Source organism: Raphanus sativus, chromosome 4 (assembly GCF_000801105.2).
Source record: "Raphanus sativus cultivar WK10039 chromosome 4, ASM80110v3, whole genome shotgun sequence".
Taxonomy (NCBI): domain Eukaryota; kingdom Viridiplantae; phylum Streptophyta; class Magnoliopsida; order Brassicales; family Brassicaceae; genus Raphanus; species Raphanus sativus.
Genome location: NC_079514.1, coordinates 29,795,973 through 29,816,256, shown reverse-complemented (window position 1 = coordinate 29,816,256; position 20,284 = coordinate 29,795,973). Strand labels below are relative to the sequence as shown.

Genomic DNA, 20,284 nt, shown 5'->3' with positions numbered 1-20,284 from the left:
TTAATTTTCACAAATTGATCCAAATTCCAAATTCTCAAAAGTCAGTTGACAAAATTCCAAAATTTGAAACTTTCTTTGTTGTCTACGAAAATTCAACTGCTTTTGGTGTTACAATAAAAAGGTATTACAAAGAAAAGTTCTAACTGCTTTTGGTAAAAATAGCCAAATTGTTTGCTTTTGACTATTCATCAAACATACTCTAATAATTACTTGCAAACTTTACATCCCAAATCATATAAAACTATATAACAGATCGACAATGGTGAAGCTTACATTATGGGACAACCCAACATCCCTCTTCAAATAGTTCCAAAGATAAATAATCGAAAATATGTAGTTGTCATGGTGTCAAACATTATCCCAAAATATATAAAGGTACTAAAATCAAATACAAATTTAAAAATCTAATTTACTTATTAACAACTCTTATTTACAGTGTATCAAATACAAATTTAAAAATCAAACTTTTACTTGATTTCTGTTTTTGAAAAACTTTATACTTTGATAAGACAATAAAAATCATCAATGACTTCAAAGTAAGGATAAGAGTCATGTCGAATACATGAGTTATACTAAAAGAACACAACTAAAAACAACTTCTCCACATCATCCAGACTATCTATGTATTCTGAATTCAGTTTTGGTTTTCTAGCAAACTAAACAACTTTTCTACATCAACACTTAAATAACAAAAACATAGCATGTCTTCCCTCTTATACTACACACTATATAATTTTTTATGTATGAAAATTATATAGTATTTTTATTTACACAACAAAATTCATAGTAAATTTTAAAAAGCAATTATCCGCGCGTAGCGCGGAGATCGAATCTAGTAACACTACTAAAAGGAGAATACCAAGCTCCTTTAGAGTGTCCACGTCGATTTTTAATTCAACCAATAAGAAGCCAGATTTTTTGCCACGTCAGAAAGCTCTAAGTAATGGGCCGCGTGTGGTAAGCCCATCTATTTTTTTTTTATGTTGAAAGCCCGTGACATCTATAGATCGTCTTCTTAAGCTGAGATGCAGTCCCTAATTTTGCGATCTCGATTGTGAGACTTTTCCTCTTCCTTACCTTTGTTTGCTTTCGTTCTTACGGATATTCAATTCTCTCCCCACTCCTGATTGCTCTTTAATCATGGAGTTAATGGGATCTCTTCGCTTTCTCCCTCTGAGTTCTACGGATCTTTTCGGTTTGTTTACTCTGAGATCCTATATAAATATCCCCCTAGGTTTTTTATTTCGTGGATCCACCTGGGCTGGGTGCAGTGGCCTTGACTGCTCCTCTGCTGATTATATCGGGTATCAAATCCATTCTTGACTTTCTGGTGCCTCACGAATGTGTTTTATTTTTTCCTGAACTTTCTATTACTCCAAACGAAAACTTGACAGGATGCTGGCAACTGTGATGAATGCAGTATTTCTTCAAGCGACAATGGAGAGCATCGGCATCCCGACACGTGTTCAAACCAATTTCCGCATGTCTGAAAGTCGCAGAGCCTTACATTAGAAGACGAGCTATTCGACATCTAGAAAAGGGCAGAGTTGTGATATTTGCAGCTGGAACAGGCAATCCGTTTTTCACTTCCGATACTTCAGCAGCTCTTCGATGTGCTGAGAGTAAGTAAAAAACAAAAAGACAGTTTCTGTTTCTAACTGTTCTCCAAGGATTTCATTAACACACTCTTTTTGACACAGTTAACACAGAAGTAGTACTGAAAGCAACAAATGTAGATGGAGTCTTTGACGATGATCGCAAGAGAAACCCAAACGCTCGCCTCCACGAGTCACTAATTTACCAAGAAGTAACCTCAAAGGATCTCTCCGTGATGGATATGACTGCTATCACTTTATGCCAAGAAAACAACATCCCAGGTTTGCTCTTTACAACATCATTCACAAGAACCTTAAACCACCTAAAGAAACTTACACATCAAGGATATTTACTTTGGTTTGTGATTCTTGATGAATGGTCTAAAAAGTACAGACTTTGGAAACCATCACCAACTGTCTTAATAAACCATATGCAGAGTAATAATGTCATTTGTCTGCTGCAGATAATTTTGAGTATCTTCGGAGTAGTTTACTGAATTTGAACCACCTTTCTTGGTCTTGATTTTCTTCGGCAGGAGGAAGGAGCGATCAGATATGCACCAGTTTACTGGTAACCTTGCTACAGGAGACTAAACTGCAGCAGCAGTGAAAATCGCAGAGGCTCATTCAGATTTCGTGATGGGATTCATCTCGATTACGTCTTGGAAATTGGAGGTGTGTATCCGTCTATGATTCATGATACACCTGATGTTCAAATGTTAAAAGATGGTGATGCCTTTGGTCAACAGTACAACACTCCACACTCTATGAGTCTCTCGCTCCTAGCCATAATATTCATAGTTGGTATCTTGTGTGGTGTCTCAGGAAAGTGTCAGTTTTATGTATGCTTTTTGAGCTTCTCTAGAAAATTTTGATTTGAGGTGTGGTGTTCCAGTTTTCGTAAATAAAAAGTTTTCACAATACGGTGTACCCTGAACGGAAGACATTACAACCCTCCTCCCATCTTCCTCTCCGAAGGTGGACACTATATTATCTTTCAATTATAAGGAGTTTACTGATCTCAAATGCTAATAAATCATAACACCACTTACCACAGTGTGGTTGAAGACATTACATCAGAAAGCCTCATTCAATGATCCAATGGGAATAAAAGATTCTGATCAGTTTTATTTTTTGTGTTTATGTCTGCTATAAAAGAATTGTTATTCATTTGTCATCTAACACTGATGGTGAACATGCTTATATTACTATTACAAGCAGACTATATAGTTTCTGAAAAATCTATTCTTATTGTTCTAAAGCTTGCTTATAATAACAAGATTACAAATATACGTGTTGTAGTAAAATTTACACATCTTAAAGATTAGTTGTATATAAGTTTATTCATGTTTTATGTAATCTTATTTATATTATTGTCTGATTTATATATCTTATAAGATATAGTCAAATTTAATCACATACGCAGGTGTGCATACTTTTAAATAATACATACACTAACACATATATTCAAGTATATAAGGATATCATCTGAAATTTATGTTATCATAAAATATTTTTCTTTAGAAACTTTAAATGAATAATATTACTCTCTCCATTTATTGATAGTGTTTGAAATAAATAAAAGTATTTATAAGATAATGCATTTGCAGTTAATATACTTTCATGAACTACATCGGATTTTAAAGTGATTTTTATAGTTATAAAACAGAGGGGTAATATTTTACAGTCAGTTTTTTAAGTAAAATAATTAGTTTTAATCTATATAATTCAAACAGTATCATATTATATTCGTCATATAATAATAAGAACTAAAGTTATATACTTATTAGAAATATTATAAAAAATAAGGGAAAATTAATACACAAAATAATACTACAACACCCCACTTAAGAAGTAAGCAAAAATTCAACACAAATAAAAAGAATAACAATTCCAACCTACTTATATTATCTTTAATTTTTGGTTTTATAGATGCATCACGATTCCAAAGTATAAAAACTTTTATTGAAACACAATAAATACCATTAAATTAAAATTGGGTAAAGAATAATATTCACGCAATTTAAAATAAAAGTTTGACGAACTAAAAGTAGAAAATCCGCGCGTAGCGCGGAAAAAGATCTAGTAGCAATAAAAAGGTATTGCAAATTTGCTATGTTCTTTGCTATATATTTTTCGTAGCAATGATTTGCCACTATTAATGTTGCAACAATATGTTGTAAATGTACAACAAAATTGTTACAAAGAAATTGTTGCAATAATATGACGGATATAGCAACAACTCAATTTGTTGCTAATTTTGCTACACATATGCAACAAACATGAATTTGCAACATCCAAACAGCAAGAAGTTAAAATTTGTTGCATTTTTATTGCAATTTTGGATTAGCAACAAAATAATAATATAATGCAACAAAATATCATTATTGCAATAGAGCTATTTTCTTGTAGTGTCTGAGAATTCGGTTTGAAAATATTGCTCCAGGGTAATACATGATACTTCTGATTTTCAATTGTCATGTGTAATCAAAAGTACTATTCTTAACTTTAAAACAACTTAGGAGGTGTTATTGGTTTGTACATTTTAATGGATTTGAAAATCCAAATCAAATCTAGTGTTATTGGTTATATGATTTTGAAATATATATTCAAATCAGCTATTATTAGTTCTGTGATTTTAAAATAGATTTTAAAATCAAGTGTTATTCAATAGTAAAGATTTCTTTAAACATTTGATTTAGATTTGGATTTGGTTAGATTTAGAAGTGATTTTAAAAGTAAAATACAAAGGAGCAAATACTATGTTGTACCTTGTTATTTTGAGTGGATTTGTTTTATTGGTTTTCTCCGAGTTTTTCTATTTTTTTATTATGTTTTTTGTTTTGATAGACGTGGGTTGACACTTTGCCAGTGTACTAGAACTTTTTTTTGTCTACCAGTGTACTAGATCAAATGGTTACCAATAGAACATAATAATATAACTAGGATCTGAATAGCTAGTTATTGCAAGAAAATTCCAGATTATAGTTACTAGCTAGTCATTCCAGTTTGAAGCATTTTTCGTCCTCCTCAATGGGAAAGCATATGTTTTGGCTTTTAATATTTTTTTATTTTATTATAAGGCTAAACTTATCACACATCCACTTGTTTTGATTTTTAAATCTATATCACTTTGATTTTAGAATCTATATTATTGATTCTGAAATATACTTGTTTGATTTTAAAATCAGTGAATTTATTGAAAATTTCTAAATTCCCCATGGATTTCTAAATCTATTTAAAATACTAGAACCAATAACCCTCACTTAGGCTTTAAAGATTTCGATATCCTTCTACAATCTTAAAAAAAAAAAATTAATACTCTGTTCAATAGCTTACAAAAATAACAAACACAGATGTTTCTATAGACATCCCAAGCCCAAACTAGACTAACTTTTGTATTATGTTTCATAAAAAATAACGTTACAACTCTGCTCTGTGTAGCCACAAGATGAGCTTAAAGAAAATCGTTACAGTAAACAGAATCAGTTGATCTTTCCACTAGCGAAATCCGATATCAGCTTCACAAACTGTTTAGGGTTCTCAACATGTGGAAGATGACCGGAATCTGGTACTTCCCGGAAAACCGCATTTGGTAGCTCACACAACAGTTTCTGCATTTTGAAAACGGGAATGTGTAAACCAAGCCAAACTATTCGATGCTTCAGTTTAAAGTAAACTTACAACTGAGAGTTGGTTGCTAACAATCTGATCATTTTCACTGCATACGACGAGCGTCTTGTGGTTGATCTGCACAGTTACACATCCAAAACATGAACAAAAATCAGAAATATATATAAATTGATCGTTTTTTTTTCATAGTAAGTATTTGCTATTACGTGTTTGATATGTGACGCAACGTTATAGCCACCGCTAATCATAAAATCGACCATTGCATCTTCCCACCACGGCATTTGACAATGCAACCGGCCAATCTAAAGCAAAAATAGATTCATTTCCCAAAATCAATTTGACATATGGAATAATAAAACCGAAAATGAAGGGAGTTTTGATGTTACATTAGTCCAATCTATGTTCTCTGACAAGGGAGATGAAAAGGCTAATACGTTCGCCGAAAGGCGAAGAGGGAATGACTTCAACAACTTAACCTGAGACAACAGTGACAATATTAACTAATACTATACTCAACATTGCGAACTTATTTATTGAGTATAACAAGAGCATATTGTGAAATACCTATTGAAACTTTTATAACACATGTTTTATTTCAATTATACAAAAAAAAATAAACATTTAAATCGTATCAAAACTATTCGTAAGACATTGTTAAAATTCACCAAAGGAAATGCTGCAAGAGTTTTCAGACAAACCCCAGCGTAAGCAAGTGACTTTGGTAAGTCTTTAAGCGCACCGGTTCCTTCCGAGTACGCATTGGCATTAATGAGAACCAATTTATCAACCTAAAAGTTTTAAAGAAGAGAATTATAGTAAGTAAGCTAGTAAGATGAGTTTAACAGAAAGAGTTTGATTATGATGAAGAAAAAGGAAAGTTACTGCTTCAGGGTACGTAGCAGTGAAATCAACTGCTACTGTTGCTCCTAAGCTTGGTCCAACTAAAATCATTGGTCGTTTGATATATGTTTTCCAAAGCTGCAATTCAAATCAAATAATTAAACCGTCACTATTCCTCTGTTTTCTTATAATGTATAGTAAGTACTGACCTCGAATAGATGATGCCGCTTGGATGCTGCATCACATGGTGGAAGTTTCTCTACAATATTCATTAAATACGTGAGTTCTTGAAATTTAAAATAAAATAGTGAGTTCTTGAAATGTAAAATAAATTAAATAAAATAGTGAGTTATTGTAATTGTAAAAGAATTAATCATACATTCATATCTTCTACTATATATTATGTGTAAATTTTACCAAGATCGGAGAAGCCCCAACCAAGAACATCAATAGCCCAAGTCTCAAGAGAAGCTTGTTCAAGCAGAGGATAAGTACGTCTCCATTCAAGACATGAACTAAGCCAACAAAAGAAAAAATCTCTGTAAAATTGAGACACAGTGAGTGAGTTCTTGGAAATGTCTTGTCAGTAAAACAAACCTGTCGAAACAATGCAGAAGAACAACGGGACTTTTGTCGTGTTGTTGAACAATTGGTTTGATACAGCTGCTCATTACGCAGCCTTTGAAGTTTCCCATCTGCAACACATTTTCATTTTCTATTTCACACATATCGAGAAACTTAGTACTTGAATAGGAGAGAGAAGATGAAGAACCTGAAGAGGAACAGGAATCCGTACTATCCTTTGAGCCAGAGCTCTTGCGAATGGATCTTTTATGTTCTTTACCTCCTTTGGAAGAAACACCGGAAACCCATCTCCGTTCGTCATTATCCGACGTTGACGTCGGGATATTTTCGCCGGCGGCGACGCCGGTGGAGTTACCATCTTCGGGAAACCCATCATTTCTCTCTATTTTGAGCTCTGGTTGTAATGAGTGTTCAAATCTACTTCTTGAAGCTCTTCTCGAAGAAAATTGTGAATTGATTTTGCTATTTCTAGAGGAATATTGATTACTTGATTACTTGTGTGACATTGAAGAGACTAGCCAGAAATAGAAAGGAGAGTTATGTTTGGAGTCAGACTATTTGCATGGAGTTTTAAATTGAAATGCAACTACCAAGTCTCGTCTTGTATACTGTTATTGTACTTTCCTAGTTTTTTTTAAATGTAATTGTTAATTACTTTCTTGATTTGTTATTTTTTTTTTCTGTACTTTTCCTTGGAAATGACCACACATGTTCTTCTGACATTCTACACGCTTTTCTGTTTTGAAACCTTGAAGACAAAAGCAAAACCCAATATTACATTTCAAACTCAAAATCAAATGCTACCACCCACCAACTGATTAAAAGAATATGAATTTTTTGAATTTATATACAAAAATTTTCCATTTCATAGTACAACAATTTGATTAAGTGCTTCTAACGTTATGTGTGCGGTTTGAGAATTTTGCAACTGTTATGTAGTAAGTAAAATATATTTAATCTTTTACAAAAAAAGTAAAATATATTTAAGTAATATTTGTTAGTTGATATGTTTATATAAGTAAAAGTGTATATTAATATCTAAAGTATTTTTACTGAACCAGACATTAATTAAATAGGTACATACAATATAAATTATATGCTAAATCTTTTAGTTATATTTAATTAAGTAAAATATTAAAAGATATTTAAAATATTTTTTAGTTTGTACATTTATTTCAAAATAAATTTAGTAGTTAAATTTACACTAACAAGAATATATATATATATATTAGAATTTTATTTCAAATTAATTTAATATATAAAATTACAAAATCCTGCAATAAGAAAATAAATTTAATCTCTAATCATATTAAAATATTTATTTTACATTTTTTTATCAAAACCGCATTACTTATAATCAAAACCACACTATTTTTTTCTATAAAATATGCATTTCTACACAAACAGCATGAAATACAGTTGGACTGTATCGTAATTTAGTTTCACAGCCCTTAATTATGTTACTGAAATGGTGATTACCATTAGGAGTCTAAAATATTTATTTTTTGAAAGAATGAAAACAATTGATTCATATAAGTACATTAAAAATTCTATAAATTAATAATAAATAAATTAATAAATATCATAAATTAATAAATTTCTCCGGTCCAAGTGGGACCGCTGTAGAATTAGATAGAATTCGATAAAATAATAAGATAATAATATTTAAAAAAATCTTAAGTAAATATGGTCCTGCTAAGATCATAAATTAACAATTATCATACATATAAAGTTTATATAAACATATACTGAACTTTTTATCATGTATCTTTTTTAAAATGAATTTCATCTTAAATTTTATTTTTAGTTTTATTGAATTATATATAAAATTAAATTTGTATTTTATGGTATTATTCATCAATGATCAAATAAAAATAGTTAAAATTTAAATATATGAACTCTACCCAATCTATAATATTATGAATCAGACATTTTTTTTTTCCATTTTCTAGACAATTTTTTTAAATATATATAAATCCAAAAAAGAAATTCTCTTAAGTTAATAATTCTATAAACTAATAAATAGAGTTTTTACTATAGTGAAGCAAAAAAATAAGTTGGTATTATTAGCAGTGGAAACCACTAGGGGTAGGCGTTCCAGTATCTATTCGGCTTCGTTTGGTCCATTCGCGATGCAAACTGTCGGTACACTTTCTGGCTTGGGTTTCGGATTTTCGGGATCAAAGATTTCAGCCCGTTCGGATATTTCTAAATTCTGGGGTGGATTTGGTTCAGATCTTTGCGGATTCGGTTCGGCTTTGGATAGTCCGCTTAAATTATTTTTAAAATTTTAAAATTCATTATATACTTTAAATTTCTCAAAATATATGAACAAAATAATATATTACATAAAATTTTGAATAATATATGTCAAAACACCTAAAATTGACATATAAATTAATTTGGTTTGAATATTTGGATAGAAAATCAATGAATATTTGAGCTTTTTTTCAAATATGACCCAAAACAAAAAGTAAAACACAAAACTAACCTTAGATTTTTTGAAACTTTCATTTGCCTTATTCATCCTAGAAGTTCTGATTATTCACGGAAATGTCATTACTTTTTTTTTCGAAATTGATTATTTTATTTTATCATCCTCATCTTCCTCAAGTAATTACACTATTGCCATTGTCGCCAATACACCAACCATTATGAACAACCAATTTGAAGCTTTTAATGCACCGAAAAATCGATTTTGAAACCTCATATCTCATTTATTTTTCTCAATAAACTTCATCTCTTTCACTTTCTTTCTATATTCATCCAAAAATCCCAAGATTTTGATTCTAAACATTGTAAGGTTGATGCTCATGATTCTTGGTCATTAACAAGTGGGTCTGTTTCGTGATAAAGTTCTAGGTGTTAGGAGAAGGTAATCAAGTTATCTCACTGGTTGAAAGTATGAATTTTTTTTTCCAGAACTATTCATCAGAAGACTTCCGTGTAAGTCTTCTCGACTTAGAAGACTTACATTGAAGTCTTCTGGTCAATGAATATGTTAGTTTTGTAACTGACTTTTTCTAACTTTTAGTTAGACGACTTCCCTGGAAGTCTTCCTAGTTTTCTTTGTTAACAAAAAGACCTAGAAGATTTTCAGGAAAGTCTTATGGATAAACATGTTAGTTTTTCAATTGACCGGATTGTGTCAGCAATTTTACTTTTTCTAGAAGACTTACCCGGAAGTCTTCCGGCAGAAAACTTCTCTGAAAATCTTCCCATTTGTGGTAGAAGTCTTCTAACTGTCGGTAAAAATCGTCCCAGATTATTTTCGCAATTGAATTTTTTTTTAAATAGTTAGTTTTATCTAAACGACTTCCATCTAAGTCTTCCGACACACGACTTACACGTAAGTCTTCCAAAATTTTATTCCAAAATTCTGGTCAAACCTTGGTTTTTCCCAGAATACTTTTGTGTAAGTCGTCTTCTAGAAGACTTACATGTAAGTCTTCTAGTTAAAACTTAATATTTAAGTTTTTTTTTTCAATTGCAAATGTAACATGAGATGATTTACATGGAAGTCATTACTTTTATTTTTCGTGTGGAAGACTTCCATGTAAGTCTTCTAGAAAAAGTCAAATTTCTGACGTAATTCGGTCAATTGCAAAACTAACTTATTTATCCTTGAAAAGTAAACCAATATTTACAAAGGAAGACTTCCATAAAAGTTTTTTATAGAGTAGACTTTCCAGAAAGTCTTCCTTTTATAAATTTGCAATTTCAAAAATGATTCAAACGGAAGACTTCCATGTAAGTTTTCCACGAGAAAACTTACACGAAATTCGTCTCTACAGAAGACTTCCGTGTAAATATTATACGTCATGTTTAATAAACATTCATTTTAATATAGACTTTTTAACATTTTCTTTTTTTATTCATGTATATTAGTAAATATTGGGACAATTGAATGAAATTTATAACTTAGTTGGTGATATTTATGAGGTTACCAACATTCATGTTTATTAAAGTTTCTAACTGATCCGAGAAGATTTCCGTGGAAGTCCACATAAGTCTTCTACGTTAATTTTTTTAAAACTTGTTAATTAAATTTAAGATATGTTTTTTAACTTTCAAATGTGTTAAGTAACTTAAAGAATATCAACTGATATGGTTTAATGTGTCTTCTTAGATCATAGGATATATTTTTTAATTTTCATGAAATTTCAAATTTCAATTTTCACTTAAAATTTGAGTTTCCCGCTTAAAATTTTCCACTTTCATTTCAATTTTCCTCCTTAAATTTAAGTCTTCTGAGAATTCTTCCGGAAGACTTCCCAGAAGTTTTCTAGTGAAACTGTTACATTTTTGAATTTATGTAATGTTTGATATTTTGTGAATTTGGCTAATTTTTCTTGAGAAGTATTCTCTCTTAGTTGTAGTAAATTTGACTATTGTTTTGTGTTATTATGTTTTGATAATGAAGTTGTATCAATAATTTCAATAACTTCAAGTAATTTTGGCAAGATAATATTGTAGAAATGAACATATTTTACCAAAAAAAATCATTAATATCTCTTTAAATTTACAAAAAAGTTCACAGCTAAAAGAGTACACATACAAATCACAAAACAGACAACAAACAAAATAATTATAGACCATTACTCCACAAAGACAAGTTTGGACTCCACTTGATATGGTAAAAAATTCTTCATAAGACTTCCTGGAAGTCTTCTAGCGCAGTATATGTTAGAAGACTTCCGAGAAGACTTTCCATAATTCTTCCAAAGTTTAGAAGTCTTCTATCGCAGTATATGTTAGAAGACTCAGACTTTGGAAGAAATCTGACTCAGTCTGACTCAGATTTCTTCCAAAGTCTTTTAGCGCAGTATATGTTAGAAGACTTCCAAACTCTTCATAAGACTTCCTGGAAGTCTTCTAGCTTCAAGTATTTTTGGCAAGATAATATTGTAGAAATGAACATATTTTACCAAAAAAATTCATTAATATCTCTTTAAATTTACAAAAAAGTTCACAGCTAAAAGAGTACACATACAAATCACAAAACAGACAACAAACAAAATAATTATAGACCATTACTCCACAAAGACAAGTTTGGACTCCACTTGATATGGTAGAAAACTCTTCATAAGATTTCCTGGAAGTCTCCTAGCACAGTATATGTTAGAAGACTTCCGAGAAGACTTTCCATAATTCTTCCAAAGTCTGACTCAGATTTGAAAAACCTGCAAATTTAAAAATGTTCAAATGGCTTCAAAAATAGAAAATAAGTGGAAAATGAAATAGATTTACCTTAAAAACACACAAAATACATATCCAAAAAAATTAGATTTACTATTATTCTTCTAATCGAACTTACAAGTATCTCTTTAATCAAAACTTCAACAAGATCAAAACCCTCTTAACTTGGGGTGGCTGCACTCTTGGGAAGAACTTCCTTCGTACTCTGTTAAGGGATCAAGCCTAGATATAGTTCGATTTTAGAAATCATAGTCAGTCGTGATAGAGTGAGGTTGAAAGATTCAAGGACCTCTTGACTGGTACATTTAGTTTCTCGTCAAAAAGTTCGTAGGCGCTGGGGTGAACACTTTCGGGCCTCGTTACAGACCTTCCCAGTCGATCCCTAGTTTTCTGATATCTATCTCCATTTTTCTTCGACTGTTTTTGAAGTATTAGTTCACCTACTACAAATTTTTTACTCTGAAATTGTAGTAGCGAGCAAATTCTCTTTTCTTAAATATATTTTTGAATCTGGATCAGAGCTTAGTTGATCTTGACGTGTCTATGAAGTCGAGGTGATCTGCAGCATTTCTTTGTTTAGTTTGGTTCATAGTGCATACACTATACCTTAAGCTTTGTATATTTGTTGCGGCGGGTAGGACATCTTCCATCCCATATGCTAAAGAAAATGGATTTTATTGTTTTGATTTATGGGGGGTTGTGCTACATGCCAATATGACTCTTGAAAATTCTGATGACCAGAGTTCTTTTTGGAACTGACGTGTTTCTTAAAGGTACTTAAGATCTTCTCGTTTGCTGCCTCGGCACGTCCATTCCCTTGTTGGTTATACAAGGTCGAGGTGGTCATTTTAATTTTTCAGAGTTCACAGAACACTGTAAAATGATTAGAGATAAATTGAGATCCGTTATCGGTAACTATCTCGTAAGGAACTCTTTGTCGCCAAATGATTCTCTAACATACGAAGTCGCAAACTTTGAGATTTTCTTTTTATGGTAGGCTTTGAACTCGATCCATTTTGTGAACTAATCGGCCAGAACATTCAAGTATTTGTGTTGCCACGTTCTGAAGATACCATTGGGTCTATTATTTCAATTGACCACGTCAAGAATGTAGAAGGGGTAGAAAAGATTGACAAAACTCTGTTAGCATTCAGATTATTGGTGTGTGGGGCTGACATTGGATTACTCTCATCCTTAGCCGTCCTCTATATTTCACAGGTTTCCCTGTGATGTGATCATGGGAAGAATCCAATTCAAGTAAACAATAAACATGTTATGGTCATGTAATATATCAATCTGGCGGTAATTCAGAGACCGTCGACCATGTGAAAGCACAAGACCAGTCGAAGAGTTCTGCAACCACAATCCTTTTATTTCGGTCAAGTCAAGACATTTATGATTTTTGGTCAATTCAAAGTCTTTGGTTAAGTCTTCCTTGTTTTTATAAGTTGATAATTTCTGTGTTTGACTAGTATTTTTGTATGCAATTGCCTATTATATAAAGGCGCCTCTGATCATTGAAATAAAATAAGAGTTGAGTAATTATTTTTGGAAACATGTGAGAAAGATCCCCATGTTTGTTCCTTCGTGAACTTTTCAATCTTTGGTGGATTCCAAGATCAAACCGGCTTATCAAGTGATTTGCATCCTCATTTGTGGCGCCATTCTACCAACCAAATGGTGTTCGTTTGATGTTTAAACAGTTCATGTGTTAGTTTCATAGACTCCTCCTCACTGGTTCTTCACCAAACTTCATCCGGAGGTGCTATAAATTTTAATATCAACCCTTCATTATCCTGATCATCTTCAGATTCTGAATCAGTGAAGCAGAAGAATGATTTGTCTTTTCCCTTTTGTAGTTTAGGAAACCCTATCTTGACGTGACAAACACCTATTCATAACATTTTAGTTCCCTTCCTATGTTCAGAAGACATTCAGACTTGAGATGACCAAATCTTTCGCTCTCATAAGATTGCATATCTTTCTTCCATGAGAATTTTCACTATCTCGATTTATGTTACATGGTTGCTCTCCTTTCTGGAAGCAACTATTTGTTATGTTTTCCCCTTCTCAAAACGTTCCAGTATTTTATTGAAGTGCACAGCCATTAACCCATCATTTCGTTCTAATTTCTGAACTCTCAAATCTCCTTCGAAATAGTTTTATAAATTCGTCCAAAGCGGCTTTAGCAGATTCACATCCTTGTATAATCTTGAACTGATCAGTATCTACTGCAGAGAAGATAGTGGATATTGCCTTTAAATTGAACGTCGATGCATTCTTTTCTTCGGGTGTCCATTAATTTAGTGGTTAATAACCATCTTCTTTTCCTCATCGAACATAGTTGGTTCAGTTCAACCATTAATAACAGCTGACCAAGATTCTTCGTCTATTGTTTGAATGGTATGTTTCATTTGACCTTCCAGTGACCAAAATATTCTTCATCCATCATGATAGGCTTTTGAACCGCAATTAGTTCCTTTATATTTTCTATGTTTTAATCAAGATCTCAACCTGTAAACTTTAATATTGTAGCAGTTGTCTACTCCGATACCAAATAAAAAACCTAGAACATGGATAATACTAAAGTTTTTAAGATACAAGTTTCTTCTTCAACAAATAAATTTAGGGAAAATTAGAAAAATGATCACTCTGAAATTTTGTTTGTCCCTTTAGGACTATTGATATTTTTGGTCATTTTGGACATGTTTTACCCTTATGTAATGGCAAAAATAATAAACTAAATCTTAAAAATTTAAAAATATGAAAACTATTGTAAACATAAGTATAATTATTTATATGTTTAAAATTCTTTTTTTTTTAAATTGTAGAATCATATTTTATTTCATGTTCTAGCTAGCGATAGAATAAACATTATGGTCATCTACTTAGTCTACGAATCGGATACTAAATTCTATACATATATCTATTATGGGTATATAACGCAAACAATTTTTTTTTATATATTCTATCTAAGATAGAATTCGTTAGGTTATATTCTAGCAAGATGTCGTTAGTCTAGCTTAAGCTTAACTACAACTTATAGCCACAACTCTACGATTTATTTTTTCCTGTTTATGTGTCATAAGCTGTTCTGACTTTTAATTTAGGTTACACTTACGGAAAATTCAACTACTCAATACTGTTCTGCACAACGTAAGATACATAGTTTAAACTTAATGAAATAAATAGTTTTTCTCTATTTTACCTTTTCCATTTTTTAAACTTAATGAAATAAATAGTTTTGTGAATAAAAAATGAAAAATAGAAACAATTGATCAAATACCCATATACACAAACTGTTATTTTTATTGGTTGAAAAACTTGTTAAATTAATTTTTTAAACTATATTCTACGGAAAGTAGATTTCATCTTCAGCGACAAATTGTTTGGTAGAAATCGAATTCTAGGCTAAAACAGTTAATCTACTTTCTCTAGAACCAATATTATACTTTTAAGTAAGAACGCGAAGTCTACGCATTGTAAGGTAACTACATTTTTCTGAATGCAGTTTCTACTTTATAAGCAATTATAAAACTATAGGAATATGGAATCTAGACAGAATTCAAAAGGCTTATAGTAGAATCTGCTTATTGAATTGTTGTATCGTTTCTATGTAGTGTAGAAGGTACATTCTACTGCTAAAAAACCTAATTTCTGAAAATTTTGGAAGTTTAGTTCTGAAAATATTCTTAAAATATTAGTAATATTCTAATTTTCCTAAAACGTATAGAGACCCATTTTTTTCAAAAAAAAAAACGATTTAACATTTTCTTCTTCATCAAACCATGATTTCTTCATAGTTTTCATGTGATTCTAACAACAATATCATTGCTATCGGAATGGAGTACAGTACTATTCAGATTTATAACGTCCGTGTTGATGAGGTAACGAATGGTGATATCTTGATAAGACTTTAGGGAAGAAGTAAGAAGCAGTGTTTATGAAGTCAACATGTTCCATGATTGATCGTGCCTTCTCCAATGTTAGAGGTCATTCAAAGAGAATAACTGGTCTTGCCTTCTCCAATGTGTTAAATGTGCATGTTTCGTCTGGAGCAGATGCTCAGGTTCCTTCCTGCCATAAAACTATCCATTTTTTGTTGAGAACCAATGAGATAAAATTGAAAGGTTTGTTTAAACGATTTGGTTGGTCTTTTTTTTGGTTGCAGCTTTGTGTTTGGAACACAGATTGATGGGAGAAGCAAAGAAGTTTTAAAAGAAGTTTTTTTCCTTTATATTTCTTTCTAAATATTAAAAGACGTTTTAAATTGTATTTTAATTATTAATTTGATTAATCAAAGATTAATTTTGAGATTATGAAAAAGTTATACTGTGAGGATAACGTCAAATTGATTTTATACTAAAAGGACAAAGAAGCTGTTTTTCATTCTATTTTGGTAACTTTTCCTATAATTTTTTCTCCAAAATTAAAGTTATGTTCTCTAAATTTACAAATCCTCCTATATATTAAAAGAGAAGTACAAACGCCACGTGGCACTCACAGATTTCTTCTCACGAAAATTCTCGCGTTTCTATTGGTCGAATTTTTCTAATTATTCTTTTTGATTTATTTTTTTCATCGACCTTTTAATTGGAAAGTGACATTAATTGGCAAACGCACTAATTATTTCTTGCGCAAGAATCGTAATCAATGGTGACCATTAATCATAGCTTGCAGAAGAATTTTAATAAATGTCGACTAATCATTAAATGTCTTAATGGGAAATACATTTTATATTTTATTAGGAAACTAATTATTATCAACATACCTTAATTATATTGAAAACTTGCGCAAGTTTCGCATCGTATAAAATGCATATTCGTGATTAATTTTACAAATTTATTATGTTTCCTTTAATCATTAGTCATTTAATTTACATACCTTATTATACCCAATTACTTGCGCAAGTCTCGCAAGTCTCGCATCATATAATATGCATAATCGTTTTTAACACTACAAATTTAATATGTTTCTTTTAATCAAACGTAATTTAATTTACATACCTTAGTATAACCAATTACTTTCACAAATCTAGCAAGTAATATTCTTGGCGTCATTAATATTTTTCACCATCACTTTATATATATAGAGTTCAATGTCGAGTTCAAGCAACACAACTATTCTTTAGTCTCACGCATCTACTGTTTAAGCTTTTTTATGTTTTTGATCGTTCTAATTTAAATTATATTTTGTGATCCTGAGCAGGTTTATGATCCAAGGGATGATAATCAATACTTAGCTCACAGACGAACATCATTACTGGTAATTTATTCGAGACTTTTCTTCTCCAATTATTTTGTTCTCTTGCTCTCCACATTGTCTCTCTATCAATCTTTGAGACGAGAAAGTTTTTTTTGTCACCAAAAAGACCACAAAACTTCCTCCATCCATTCATGATGCATCTCATCGGGTTTGTTCTATCAACTATACAATTTTGTTTTTGTTTCGGGATTGTATACATCTTCAATCTTTTTGTTATAATCAATGTCACTAAATTTGGTGAAACTGATCTTGCAGAGCTGGAGCCTTGGATTTAAGTCTAAGTTTTGAGGTTGAATCTATATGTATTTTATAATATATTTCTTCTTTGTTTTCTTATATGCAGAATTACAATAAACACAATCCTTGACGTTTCGTCACAATTCATTGTTGGAACCTCATGAATGTAATTTTTTTTGTTGATTTTTGTAGTTTCTTTTTTTTGATTTATTGGTTCTATTGGTTGATTTTTTGGTTGATTTCTCTTTGAGACAAGAAAGTTTTTTTTGTCACCAAAAAGACCACAAAACTTCCTCCATCCATTCATGATGCATCTCATCGGGTTTGTTCTATCAACTATACAATTTTGTTTTTGTTTCGGGATTGTATACATCTTCAATCTTTTTGTTATAATCAATGTCACTAAATTTGGTGAAACTGATCTTGCAGAGTTGGAGCCTTGGATTTAAGTCTAAGTTTTGAGGTTGAATCTATATGTATTTTATAATATATTTCTTCTTTGTTTTCTTATATGCAGAATTACAATAAACACAATCCTTGACGTTTCGTCACAATTCATTGTTGGAACCTCATGAATGTAATTTTTTTTGTTGATTTTTGTAGTTTCTTTTTTCTGATTTATTGGTTCTATTGGTTGATTTTTTGGTTGATTTTTTGTAATAACCTCATCAACCAATTTCATGAATGTAATAACCTCATTAACCAAGCGATTCTATTGGCTGATTTTTTGTAATTTCTTTTTTTTTTATTTATTTTTCTAATCAAGCTACTAATCGGAAAGTTACATTAATTGTTAATCGCAATAATCATAACTTGCGTAAGAATCTTAATAAATGTCGACCATTTAAATTAATTCATAATCTCATTAATCATAACTTGCGCAAGAATATTAATAAATGTCGACCATTTATTAAATGTATTAATGGCATAATACGTGTAATATTATAACTTGCGCAAGAATCTTAATAAATGTCGACCATTTAAATTAATTCTTAATCTCATTAATCATAACTTGCACAAGAATATTAATAAATGTCGACCATTTATTAAATGTATTAATGGCATAATACGTGTAATATTATAACTTTCTCCCAAAAATGTTTTTATTATGTTTATATTATTAATATAAACTTGATAATATTAATTAAATTCACTCATTCACTATACATATATATAGTATAAAAATGAGTCAAATGAAGGCAAAACAATCAAATATATAATTTTAAAAATACCAATCATTTTCCAATGAAAATGTGATATCATATATGTGTTATTACTTTTAGAAATTATTATATTTTATTTTTAAGCATAATTCTCTTAATCTTATTAGTTGATTTTTTTAATCATCGACTTAGTATAAAAAGGAAAGTAACAAATGTATTAATTAGTTTCCTTATTACAAATACGGTATCAAAGTTTTTATGAGAATACAAATATAATAATTATCTTATTATGTATTACTTGCGCATGAATATTAATTAATTGCCTGAATCAAAGAAATGTGATAAGTTTCCTTATTACAAATACGGTAAACCATACATTCTTAAAATCATATTGATTACATTGCTTATTGCACAAGTTAATATGAGAACATATTAGGTAGTTTGTTTTTATTAACTTATCTCCTAATATTAATTACTTGCACAAATTAAAATCATCTCATATGTATATCAATTTATGACAATAAAAATATAAAATCTTTCCTTAAAAGATATCAATATTTATTATATGAATATTATCTTGGTGTCATTAATATGAGAACATTCACTTTGTATCTATGGCCCTTCAAACGTTTAGTAAAAATAGATGATGCTGAGTGTGGAAATTAATTTTAATTTAACTTCAGAATTTCTAGAGAAAATAAATGTTTATAGCTCTTTGAATTATTTTAGAATTTAAACTGGATCAACAGAGAAAACTGATCTTTATATATTAAAATTTAAAGTTTTAAATTTGATCATAGAAAATAGTGATATCATTGTTAAGAGACATTGATGATCCTAGGCTCGATGAACTCTTGGTAGAAATAGATGAGGCTGAGTGTGAAAATTAATTTTAATTTAATATCATATTTTTTATACAAAATTAATTTTTACAGCTCCTTGAATGATCTCAGATTTTGATATGGGTGGCGGAGAAAATGATCTTTTTATAAGAAAATTCAAAGCTTAAAATTTGATAGGAGAAAATAGTGATATAATTATGAAAAGATGTTTATGATCCGAGGCTCAATGGACTCTTATAAAAAAACTGCAAACATGATGTGACCATCCTCATGCGAGAGAGACATTGAAAAACAAATTTAGTTTTCAGATCTCTTAAACTAATTGAGCATAGTTTTGAGTATATACACGATAAAGGAAAAATATTTCTCTGATGATTTTGTGGCATTTTTTAAAGCATCATATTTATATATTTTTCTCTAAATTTATTTTTTCTAAAATATGTCAACATTTTTGACTTGGGGGGAGGGGGGGGAGGGAGAGTGGGAGAGAAATTAGATATTGAAGAACAAATTTGGTTTTATATCTTTGGTTTGAGTGATTTTAAAAACTAATGAATGTAGTTTATGTATATGTTCACAAATGTATTATTTAACGATTTTGTGTTATTTTATTGAGAGAGAGAGAGAGAGAGAGAGAGAGATTAGATTTTTTATTACTTAAAGAGTTGGGTCAAGTGTGCTTCTAATAATGGGCTGATATCGACTTGGTCTGAGCTGATTCGGGGATTTTGGGTATACCCAAAGGTTTACAGTTTAGTGTTTAGGATTTATCCAATGGTTTATAGTATATCCAAGAAATTAGAGTTTAGTGTTTAGATTTTTTACCCAAGGGTTTAAGCTTTGTCCAAGGGTTTAGGGTATAGTGTTTAGTGTTTATGATTTACTCTTTTGTGACGGTTTTAAAATTTTTTTTAAAAATTCATCT

At 30.4% G+C, this 20,284-nt stretch overlaps 1 protein-coding gene and 1 pseudogene across 2 annotated transcripts; one reads left to right on the top strand and one right to left on the bottom strand.

The window, feature by feature from the left end:
• Window positions 1–1,033: 1,033 nt before the first annotated feature.
• LOC108837795 (uridylate kinase PUMPKIN, chloroplastic-like) lies at window positions 1,034–2,483 on the top strand (annotated as a pseudogene).
• A 2,488-nt stretch (window positions 2,484–4,971) lies between these two features.
• On the bottom strand, window positions 4,972–7,207 carry LOC108852188 (alpha/beta hydrolase domain-containing protein VTE7). 2 transcript variants are annotated; one of them, XM_057006766.1, is made up of 10 exons: window positions 6,841–7,207; window positions 6,666–6,763; window positions 6,486–6,583; window positions 6,278–6,327; window positions 6,111–6,206; window positions 5,894–6,016; window positions 5,615–5,704; window positions 5,435–5,530; window positions 5,280–5,345; window positions 4,972–5,209 (listed from the first exon to the last, which is right to left on the bottom strand). In XM_057006766.1, the coding sequence occupies exons 1-10, from the start codon at window positions 7,027–7,029 to the stop codon at window positions 5,081–5,083; spliced, it is 1,035 nt and encodes a 344-aa protein (XP_056862746.1). In that variant the 5' UTR covers window positions 7,030–7,207; the 3' UTR covers window positions 4,972–5,080. The 2 variants fall into 2 exon arrangements, with proteins under 2 accessions (XP_056862746.1, XP_018481193.1); XM_018625691.1 differs by having other exon boundaries at window positions 5,927–6,016.
• Between the last annotated feature and the right edge of the window lie 13,077 nt (window positions 7,208–20,284).

Bases quoted from the DNA above. Each gene is read 5' to 3' on its own strand.
- LOC108852188 (XM_057006766.1), bottom strand. From the start codon at position 7,029: ATGATGGGTTTCCCGAAGATGGTAACTCCACCGGCGTCGCCGCCGGCG. The intron at 6,584-6,665 runs GTTTGTTTTACT...TTGTTGGCTTAG, and splicing joins CTTCTGCATTGTTTCGACAG to TTCATGTCTTGAATGGAGAC. The intron at 6,207-6,277 runs GTCAGTACTTAC...TTTGAATTGCAG, and splicing joins AGCGGCATCATCTATTCGAG to CTTTGGAAAACATATATCAA.